At 36.0% G+C, this 12,040-nt stretch overlaps 1 protein-coding gene across 1 annotated transcript; it reads right to left on the bottom strand.

Moving 5' to 3' along the window:
* Positions 1-715: 715 nt before the first annotated feature.
* Positions 716-11,585, bottom strand: slc46a1 (solute carrier family 46 member 1). The gene is given in 6 exon segments (NM_200285.1): positions 716-1,156; positions 4,271-4,427; positions 4,504-4,587; positions 7,091-7,551; positions 8,887-9,278; positions 11,201-11,585. Coding segments are annotated over 6 exon segments (1,446 nt in total). The 5' UTR covers positions 11,489-11,585; the 3' UTR covers positions 716-1,092.
* Positions 11,586-12,040: the final 455 nt, after the last annotated feature.

Raw genomic sequence — 12,040 nt, 5'->3', positions numbered from 1 at the left:
ATATAAATAAAACAGATTTTAATACGAATTGTAGAAAATAAACACCCTTAATGTGTATATGCCTCTTAAGATTTTCATTGAGATGTTTATATTCACCGTTTCAAACTCCTATGATAAATAAGCTTTATGTCTGAACTTTAATAAAAAACCTTTATGAAATGCTGCGCTTCCCACCTACAGTCACAATGACTTCTGGGACTTCTCAAGCGAGTTCAGTGACAAAGTCTGTATCCATGCGTCCTTGATATTAAGAACACATCGGTGATGTTTCACGCGTCCTCCGTTCTTGTGGTCTTGAGTATTGGAACTGAACTTTGGCAGTTGATTATGATGTTACATAAGGACGCAAGATCTCTGAAGAACGCATATTGAGATACAGCCACTTTTTTCATAGCACAAGTAGCATGTTGGAAAACGTATAGATGTTTTGATGTCGACCATTCCAAGATGGCGAATACTTTAAAGTGTCTGGAGTGGAGTCTAAACAGCAAGTGTGGTTTAAAATCATTAATCTTGGAACTTTCATTGCTGGTATTTAAATCTGGTGAAGTTCACAGTAATGACATTCAATTACAAACGTGATACAAAAAACAGCAATAATGCACCAAACATTAATACATTTGGGCTTAATATAAATTTTTAAAGGTTATTAGAAACAAGTTGCTGATGTTCACCAGTGCTACATAAAAAAAATCTCAAATTCATTGAAAATTACTTCATTGTCACTTAATCCTTCAGGAATCATTTTAATATGCAGATATATTAATAACAGAAATCTTAAAATTGCATAATGCATACAAAGTGTATGCGTCAAGGAAGTGTGGTTTTCAAGCATCAAATTGCTTGTCTCTAACCCATTTATATTCTGTCAATATATTAGAAAAAATCTTTGCTGAAAACAAAAACAAAATTTAAATCTTAAAATATATCTTATTGATCCCAGACTGTAATTAAAAAAAAGTATGCCATGCCCAAGTCATCATGAGTTGTACATGCGTCCCTTTTGTAAACTTCATTGGCAGTCAGATTCAGGATCTACTCCTATAATCATCCTGTATTCTAGGAGTTACTTTGTCCAAGGATAACTCAATGTCAGGATATCCCAAATCCTTCTCTGTTTTCTCTGCTCTCCCTCTTCTCCTGGCAACCCAAGCCCCTGTACACGTCAAAATAAAAATGTAATAATTAATATACAGGCCTCCTGCCATACTAAAAGTCCTTTATTTATTGTTTATTATTTTGTTTATTAATTAATTGTATCATTATTTACAAGGTAAACACAAGATTAACATAATAATGCAGAAAATTTAAATATGGTACATTCAACATCTTCTACATCTAAATTTCAATACTTCTATTCAAATCTTAATCTTTAACATTGTCTTGTTGTTTTGGTTCATCCACAGATTGAACAGCTAAATACAGGGTTAATCCAGAAATCAGAGTGATATTCAATACCTTTTAAAGACCTTTTTTAAGAGTCTTTCCAAACATTTTAAGACCTCATCGCCACTTTAGGATTCATTGGTAACATTTGCAACAATGTAACTTACAGTACATTAACTAAATACTGATTGTAAGAAACTAATCCTAAACTAAAACAGTATAGAGTGTAGTGTAGGAACTATGACATCAACTTGTAGACTAATCGGCTGCTAGCTTAAAACTGGTTCCCTCTATAAAATCCCTCTATAATTTTTCCATAGGCTTTTTGAAGATTGCAAATAATAAGGTCTGTGTTTAAACACAATTCATTACACTTACACGTTTGTCCAACTGGATAATCCTCACACGAAAATACAACTTTTATCACTTTTGAATCTTAAATGCTAACGCAAGAATAAAAAAATCTAACATCAGGCTCTAAACGGATTACAGTGCCTTCGGGGAGCTCACCCGTGACGTCAACAGCACCCTGCTACAGACAACATTTCAAGCCTATTTTTAGAAATATGCAAGTGCAAATATGCCTGCAAGTTTCATCATGGATAGAGAACAACATATATGCTATAAATTGTAGGGAGGAGTGTAAATATTGCAGTTATGACAGGATGAAATATGTTCAGATAAAGAAAAATGACGAAAAATCAATTGATCACGTTAAAATGACAAAAATTTACAAATGAATATATATTTTTTACATATTTATTTACACGTTTGCATTACTGAGAGCATGAAAGAGACATGGAGGCTGCACTGGTAAGGTGTATCCCCATAATATTGCTTAAAGGGCCACGAAACACCAAAACACATTTTTGTGCTACGTGTCCCCCATGTTGCTTAAAACACTAGTAGGGCACATATATTTTACTAAAAAGTGAAAATTGGTAGTTTTTGCGTTATTTCAAGCAAATTCGTACTTCCGGTTTGAAATGAATTTTTGAAGCTGCATTACGGCCATGAGATCTTAGGCGTGTATTCCAGCGTGTAGACTGGATGTCTGTACATGGGAGTACCGTATTACGTCTCTGAGTGCGCTGCATTCATTCATGAGTAAGACAAACCAATCAGCTCTATTGAGTATGCGGTGCAACTTTATTAATATGTATGATAGCTTCCAAGACTGTTTGTACCCGTACAGTGTTCAGACGGCAGGGAGACGCCATGTTGTGTTGCCAAGCGGGAGAACAAGAATTGTTTGGAGATACGGGTTGTCAGTGTTGCATTTTATAATTTGCTGCAGTGAAGGTTTTGTTTTCATTTTCCCTCTATGAGAGCTCAGCTGGACTCACGTGTGGATCAGTGCACGCGACGCGCGACAGAAATACCTGTCTAAGGAACATTTGTTTACCCGAGAGCTTTTCACATGTGGAAATGGTGAAATCCGGATTTGCTGCTCGTCTTCTTTTAATAAAGACGCGGCTCCAGTTGTTGCTGATTGTCCTGTCTCTACAGATTTGGTAAGCGATCAGTGCTCTTTGTTTGTTTATTCAGAGGCAAAGTTAGTTTGTGTCGTCAGCAGTACTCTTTCAGTGTTTAAAGACGAACCTTAGTCAAATGATTTCTAAGTTAGTAAAGTTTACCGTACGTACACTATTATCACTACAATACTATGGACTGAAAAATCTCCTGTAAATGCTGCTCTCCCAGTGTAAACATGTAAGCACCACAGTCAATCTTACTGTCGTGTAAGATTTTTACTGCATTTTGTGACAGGAATAACACACTCGGCTTTCTGATGCTACCTACCAAGTGCATCTAAGTTACAGAGAAATGCAGAGGTTTTTTTTTTCTTTCATTCGCCGTGCGGTGACAAACACTGCATGAAAAATACATGCTTCCAGCAATTCCTTGAATTAAATATATCGTTTGTCACGAGGGGCATAAATGAAATTCCTGAATGAAAGAGCCAAACTGCAGTTAAAGTCCACCATTAATTAATTTGGCAAATAATTTGATTAGTAATGTTTATGTAAACACAGTCACCGTCTTTCTGCCCTGTGTCTGTGTGTTTGTTTTGCCACGTTAGCAAAATTTGCACGTGCCCAAACCGACACTCCTATTTTTATGCAAATTTTTACAGACCTTCCCTTTTCCCCTACTCTGACACTCCTCCCTAAACAGAGCTTGAAACACCCACTTTCCTGACTTTTTTAAAAGTAGAGGTGTAAAAAAAACCCTGCTGAAACAAGGGGGTTTCATGGCCCTTTAAATAACAGACAAATACAAATGCCTAACGCAAGCAGGCTGCGCTCCAGACCAGTTTAGCTCGATGACGTATGTCTCTGACACCGCCTGTAGTCCAATTTAGCAACTTGACAGCAACCGTCTTTTTAAAGAAGCGTAACCGATTTAAAAAATCAAGAGTGAGATGTAACTGATGTGTTTTATGTCATACGATAAAATAGTGAAAATATCTTGAGTTTGTGTCAGCCATGTTGTGTTTAACCAAAATCCCATTCAAAATACCCACTGACTTTGGGATGAGGGAACCAGAACTGCTAAAATGCTAACTTGCTTCTGGGTTTTTGCATACAAATATACATCATGCAGTAGTTCCTTCACTATATTCATATACTGAATAAAAATGCTAGTCCAGAAGGTGGCCTTGGTTACTACAGTAAACAAAGGAACGTGACAGATTCACAGATTAAATTCAGGCAAACTTTAGCATACTGATACAAAAGGTAATACATTGTAAAAAAAAAAAAACCATTTAAGACTTTAATACTTTTTAAGGGCCTTACATTTCTTTAAATTGATTTATCAACTTTTAATACTTTTTAGGACCCTACAGACACCTTGAAATAACAAGTATTGAAGGTCTTACCCAATAATGCCAGCAGGAATGAGAAGGATGGCGGCACCAAAGACAAAAGGAAAGCCCTTCATGAAGTGTAGAGTTGCAGGATAAAGTGCATTAAAGACCCCACTAGATACTAGTGAGCAGAGACCCTCCACACAGGCTACTGAAGCAAATAAAGCACCTGAAAACAAAAAACAAAGATGTTCAAAACACATTCTTCCACTTCATTTATTAGTACTTATGCTGTTCTTGTTCACCTTGTTCTGCAGGGTCCACCAGCTTGGACAGTTTAGACCTCAGGACTGGAGTAGAGGCCATAAAAAGAAAGCAGAGGCCATATCCTGTTGAAAACAGAGAGAGAAGCAGTTTTTTTAGTAAACCCTGCAAGTTCATTTACCATGATGAAGGAAAAGTTTGAGGTTGCATCAGCACTACATTTATTTCTAAATGTTCCCAAAGCATCGTCTTGACCTTTATCCTGTAATGGAGGCCTAATCTAAATGGTAAAACATTAACATCAGGTCTTATAGTCTTCTCTGGTTAAAAAATGAGCAAGATAACTGCTTGGAACTGAATATGCTTACTGCTACTTTTTTTTTTGTTTTCCTGACATTCTCTGACAGGTTTTTAAGCGAGATATTTACCCAACAAAACAACCAGCATAAAATAAAATAAAAATCACAACAAACAAACAACTAAATGACTAAAAAAACAATATAGGTAATAAAATAATATATTTTATGCGAAACACAAACTGTGTCTGTGTATACGTGCCTTTAAGCATATTTTATGAAAAATTCATGTAATGTGTATATACACACATTTGTATATATACATATATAATGCATAAATCCATCCATTTTTTTATAATGATGCATTTATTTAAGCCTTCAAAATGTTGATATCAATAACTAAAAAAAAAACCCTAGATTTTCATTTTGCAATTATTTTTATTTTAAATATTTTTTCAAATTAAATGTCCTTAAAATAAATGAGTAAAATAAAATAATAAAAAGTAGTATATAAAAAAATGAATAATATTACAAAACCATTCTTGAAAACCAAATCAGTATTAAAGACTGATTTCTGAAGGATCTTGTGAAAGACCAGAGCAGTGGTTTCCAAAGTAGGGGGCAGTGAGGGTCCCTTGGTGATTTCTAAAAGTCAAATAAATGTTAATAAACTATTAGAATTACTATATTTTATCCATAACCCACAGAAGACAAACATAGTAGTTAATAGATACATAAAAAACAACAACATGCCAATGAGAAGCAATCAGCCTTTCAATTATTATTATTTTCATAGAATTGGTGTGTTTATGTTAGATTAACTACACAGCAATAGTGTCAGATGCAGCAGATTGATTTTATAGCACCAGATTAAACTTTGACAACTTTATGGAAATCAAATACATTAAAAATAAATACAGGTCACAACTGAACATTTAGGATGATCCCTGAGTGGCGGTCTCCAAAATTAAACCATGCCCACCAGTCTCTTTAGGTGAGGTTAATATTAAATTAAACAATAAAAATTATATGATTGTTAGACTGTTGTGCTTTTTTGTATTGTCAATATGATCGTCTTTATATAGGCCTATTGTGTGTGCAACATTTGCATATTTATAACCACCTCCAAGAAATGCTGGGGTCGTGAATCACTGGCATTGTTATTTTGGGGGTCGCAGGCTGAAAAGTTTGGGAACCCCTGGACTAGAGTACCTAAATACTGAAAATAAAGCAGCCATCGCAAGAATTTAAATGCATTTAGAAATGCAGAATGTTGTAGTTATAATAATACTACAGACTATTGGAATTGTCAGTGTACTTTAAATCAAAAACTGAAGTCCTTGTTAACCTTGTTAAGATAAGGATAATGGATTTTGTTAAAAGAAAAATCGATTGAAACACTTTAGTTTAAGGGTGCTTTCACACCTACACTTTTGTTTCGGAACGTATCTCGTTTGCCCAGTTAGCGCGGTTCGATTGGCATATGTGAACAGGGCAATCGCGCTCTGTTCCGCGCCAAAGTAATCGCTCCGAGATCGCTTGAATGAGGTGGTCTCGGCTCGATTGAAACGAACCCTGGAGCGGTTCGATTGCAGTGAGAAAGCGATCCGATCCGAGCGCGGTTATATCACAGTGTTTTATGGATATGTAATAGGCTTACGGCTATATGAAGAGAGAATTATGAGTAGGGCGGGAAGTTTCGCGAGTCTCTGGATGCCCGCAAACGAGTGATGATCTCCCGGTAATCTCGCGTCTCTCTCCCAGTCCTCAAATAGGCATCGTCGCGCACCCTTCTCACCCCTCCCCACCACATCTCTCCTCAGACACGTCATGCGCGCGCACCCTGTCAATCACCACCAAACCACCACCTCTCCTGACAGCTGAGCGGGACGCTGCAAAATAAACCCTGACACTCTGACCAATTTAAGGAGAGTTTACTCGCACATGACTTGTTTTAGCTCTTTTGGTCCGATTTTAAACTTTGCAGTGTGAAAGCGAACCGCTCCAAGAGCAAAGAGCAACAATGTAACAATTTTAATCTCTGTTTCGGAACAACTGAATCGATTCATAGGTGTGAAAGCACCCTAAGCAACAATTCACACCATTTACTAAAGACCTATTACCTGCTTATTATTAAGATATTAACTGTTTATTAGCACTTATAAAGGATGATCTTATTTTACATTCCCAACCCTGACCAATACCTAAATCCAACTACTAACTATTATTGGTGTGATGGTTGACTATGATGGCTAATGGTTTGTTAAAAGTGTGAATTGTACATTAAAATAAAGTGTGCCTGAAAAATCTTTCATCAGCAGTCTATAAATACCTGTAAACATCAGCGCTGTAGTGTCAGCCACCGAAATCACAACCAAGCCCACCATATTAGAGGTAAGGCCCACCAAAGCCACCCAAGAATCCTCCAAACAGCACTGCATGGCCCTCAGTCCTGTCAAGCTGGTCAGGTAAGCCAGATGTTTGGCTGCAGAGCCATAGCCGATCAGCTCCGGGCCCCAGCAGAGCGGCGCGCTCAGCTCATAGAGCACATACAGATCACTGCAGCCCAAATGGACAGTCACCACCAAGAAGAAGCAGAAGATGTACAGCCACAGCTTAGACCTTCGTCCAGGCGGCGCATCAGAAGAATAGAGGCGACAGACGGCCTGGTGGTGTCTGGTGGAGAAGAGCCTGGCTTGAGGGTCAGGGGTGACCGTTTCAGGCACAAACAGGTAGGCGTAGAGGGCCGCTGTGAGATTTGTGGCCAGGACTAACCAGAAGGGGTTGATATACCTGCAGGAACATAATAGCCATTTGTTTTGCATTATAAAAACAGATCTGTTTTACCTTAAAATAATGTCTCTGAAATTATATCAGTGGTGGATTTTTTTAGATAGATTAATTTGTATTTATTAATGAATTATTAGTATATTATTAGTTTATTTATAAGAATAATTCATTTATTATATTTTTAGAACCTCACCCCCACCACCCCTCTTTGGAGGGAAAATTATTATTATTATTATTTTTTATTATGTTTGCATATTGTCCATATATGAATTTACACATATTCATACAGTAAAAGGGAGAGCGAACACAGAACAACAAATCGACAGACCATGGGACTAGGGGTCTCATTTCTTAATGCATTTATACACACTATATGTCACTTAAACAAAAGCTGTGATCTATAAAAATTGACGAGAGAATGTGCACAGTAAAATCTAAGTAAACATATTTAACTTAAATATTGACTTAATTGAACCACTTTAAATGATCATATGACACATAATCATTAACAATTTAATTGAAATTTATTCTATCGTTATGTTCACTTATAGGAAGGTTTCTATGCAAGGTTTTATAAATGTGACCCCTTATCACTAGAACAAAACCAAGTGACAGTAAGACGCAAAACAAGACAAGTGGAAAGATCCAATAACTGATTGCAGTTGGAAAAGCGGATGTTGGTCAGATGTACTGTGCTGGCATATGTGTACTGTGTGTAATGTGTGTGTGAGTGGTATTATGTTAAAGATCTCGTGAAGTGCTTTAAAATGGGTATTTTTTTAATTTGATGTTTGACGTAATCTCAACTGAAACTTAAGGAAAGGGTGGGGCATACAGTAGCTCCTCCCCTTTAAAAAAAAGCCAATAGCGTTTCGTTTTTATCACAGTTCTGCCAGTGCAAGTGATTGATAGAATGCGTCTTGAAGGGGGCGGGACATGTCAGATACTAGAGAGCATTTGATTGGTTGAGATTTGATGAGAAACTGAGGTATGAGGTGAGGTGAAAAAATGTTGGTTTAATTTAGACGGAAGTGATAAACTGCAAGCTTTGCTTATATCAGTTTTAAATTTTCTAAATGTGAATTTTGTTAAGTTTTTGCCCACTAAATTATTTATATCCTCAAAACTAACAGACTGAAAATAGCACCTCAATTTATTTTATTTTAATTTCACAAGACCTTTAATTATAAGCCAATTTTAAAAGTGAAAGTGAAACAGCAAGTAGAAAATTTAATGGCAGAAGATGGGGGAGTTAAAGATGACATGGCGAAGGGTGCAATCCAGCTATGTTTTGGTTGAGTTTAGAAAGATTCCAATTTAGAAGAAAAAATGAAATACCCTTGGGCCCGTCTCCACTGTCCTCCAATGATGCTTGCAAACATGCCAGCCAATCCCAGGCAAGCCTCTAGTATGGCCACACGAAAAGTGCGAGAGCCCCTTTCACTCGTGTCAGCCACATATGCAAAGCAACCAGCCAATATAGCATTGAAGTCCCCTGAGAGGCCACTGCAGATCCTCCCAATGAGGAACCAGAACACGGGCAGCTTCAGGTACATTACTGTCAGATACACAGCTGCCTGAACGGCCAGGCCAAGAGAAGGAATGATCAGAACCAGACGCCGGCCCGCACGGTCACTCCATGAGCCCAGCAGGATCACCATAAACAGTCCAACTAGAAAGCCGCCTAAATTGATGTACAGGCTCCAGTGTGCAGTCAGAGTCTCCACTTCCTTGAAAATAAAATAAAACCGTAAGAATTGCACCAAATGACACAGAAGGATGTCAACAGATGCTTTATTGAGTTTTGACAGAGAAGTGGTAACTGTTTATATTACTTGTGGCAACTTACAGAATTTTGAGTTTATAGCCATTTCAGCTTCTTTGGCTATGTCATGGCAAAAAAACTGATCAAGTTTATCAGATTTTAAATACCACTTTTCTATAGTAAAACATAAAAAAAAAAAACATACATATTAACAATAGTATTGGTAATATATAAGATAAAAACTTAAAACTGTTTTTTTTTTAAGTTAAAATTGTAAAATTGTAGAGGCATTCACATTTTAAAATTATTCATTTAAAGTCTGTCCAGATAAAAATTGTTGTCTGATAACATTAAAAATAGGGCATTCCACAAAAATATGCTTAACAGTTTGGTTTCTTTTGCAATATTGACTTTTTGGTGGTTCTTCTCCTTTAAGTAAATATTCAATCGTGTCTTAAGGTAAAAAATAAATTAGATTTTCTTCCTATTTCTGGCTAGATTTAAAAAAATTTCACAAAGGTTTACAAAACTGGTAAGAGGAACAATTTGTATCAGCTTGACTTCACTGGTTACATAGTTTGTTTGTTTTTATTTCACACACACAAAAAATGACTTTTTGTCTCATTGACTCAAGTGTCATTTGTTTAGACATTGTCCTTGTCTGATCACACACTGATTGGGGTACACTTATGATATTTTCTCACTGAATTAACTAAAAAACAACAACAATAAGATAAAGTTTCATTCGCTAAGGAGCCAAAAGATCACTGGTTTAGTTTTTTGTGTGTGTTATTTGACTCACTCAAAAAATGTAATCATTTTTTCAGGAATCAAAGTACTGGTTAGCGTGCTTTATTGCCAGTTATTTGATATATATATAAAAAAAACAGTTCATAAGTCATTGGCTTGCCTGGGAATCAAACTAAAGTATGTGCTTTACTGTATATTTGATTCACACACAAAAAAAGAACCAATTCATGACAATCCTTCAATTGGGAATCAAACAAAATGGATCAGAAGTGTCATTCATTCAGCAATCAAACTAAATGGATTATATGCAAGTGCCATTTTTTTGGGAATCAAAGTACAGGTGAAGGCGAGCTGTATAGGTTTTTGATTCACTAAAACAAGATAAATAAACTCATTCATCTTGGAACTCAAAGGTAATTCACAAAACTGAAAATTCTGCTATCATTTGCTCACCCTCAACCAAACCTTGATGAAATTCTATATTATGTTGAACATATATATGTTTAAGCAAGATGGAAATCTGAAAACATTGACTTCCATTGTATTTGTTTTTCTTACTATGCAAGTCAATGTTTACTAGTTTCCAGTTCGCTTAAAAGTGACCTCTTTTGTGTTCAACAGAATAATTAAGGTAAAGTTAATTTTGTTTCCACATTCATTCATTTTTTTACAGTAGGACACTGTCCCTGTATTGTTTACCATGCTACTTTGAATATTTGGTCTGAAATCACATGTAAGTGATTTCAAAACAACATTTGCACCGTTACACTGACAGTGAATAATGTTGTACTTTGATAGTTATTGGCCGCTAATATAATTTGCATATTTAGATTTTGCAAATAATCACTTTACTGAAATTATATTATTATGGAGAAAGTCAGAATTTGCATATATAAAACCAACCAATAACCCCAATTAACAGAATAAAGAAAATCATAAAGGTTGAAACCTATCGAGGGCGAATATATATATATATATATATATATATATATATATATATATATATATATATATATATATATATATATATATATAGTGAGAAAATGCTGAATGTGAACTACTATCCCTTTAAGATTTTTTTTGTAAAAAAGCTATTTTTACAGCTCTCCTAGAGTGAAACAGTAGTTTTATTGTTACCGTCTGCAGAGGGTCGTGGACTGTAGAAGCATTGCACCCCCCTGTCTTTGTTCCGTTATAACCCACATCTTCACTGAGGCGATCCCACAGGTACTGCGTGCACAGAGGAGCCTGCAGAACGATGGAGAAGGTGGACAGAAACATCACGGGCTCCACGGTCACAGACAACGGGCACGAGCACGGCGGAGGAGCTTTGTTTTCTGTCACCCTAAAACAACAACACACGGTCCTGGAGTCAACCGACTCAGAGTCCTCCGCGAGAATAGCGCTGGTGTCTGAATCCTCCATGATTTAAAGCTATCAGAGTCTCAGTACTTAAATTACACACGCGACAAAACTGCCCGACAAAAGAGTGCAAACATAACTTAATCTGAACCAAAAGTATACGCAAACGGCAGACAGAACGTGACTTACGGAAGCCGTCGAGTCTTCAAGCGGTTTTCTGTGCTGCTGGCGCCTCCTTTAGAAACAAATGAAACTGACATGACAGTAGAGGTAAAATTGAATGGACCAAAATCACTTTTATACATGTTTAAAACATGTATAAAACATATTATATTATATTATATTATATTATATTATATTATATTATATTATATTATATTATATTATATTATATTATATTATATTATATAGACCAAAATCACTTATATGCTTATCATGTCATGTCATGTCATGTCATGTTATGTTATGCTATGTTATGCTATGTTTTGTTATGTTTCATTTCATTATTTATTCACTCATTAATTTAATTAATTTAGTTTCTTATTTCTCAGGGGCTCCCTATAGTGGAATGAACCACCAACTACTCTGTACCAAAACTATGTTTTACACAGTGGA

Source organism: Danio rerio, chromosome 15 (assembly GCF_052040795.2).
Source record: "Danio rerio strain M-AB ecotype USA chromosome 15, GRCz13ab, whole genome shotgun sequence".
Lineage (NCBI taxonomy): Eukaryota > Metazoa > Chordata > Actinopteri > Cypriniformes > Danionidae > Danio > Danio rerio.
This window is presented reverse-complemented; position numbering and strand designations above follow the sequence as displayed.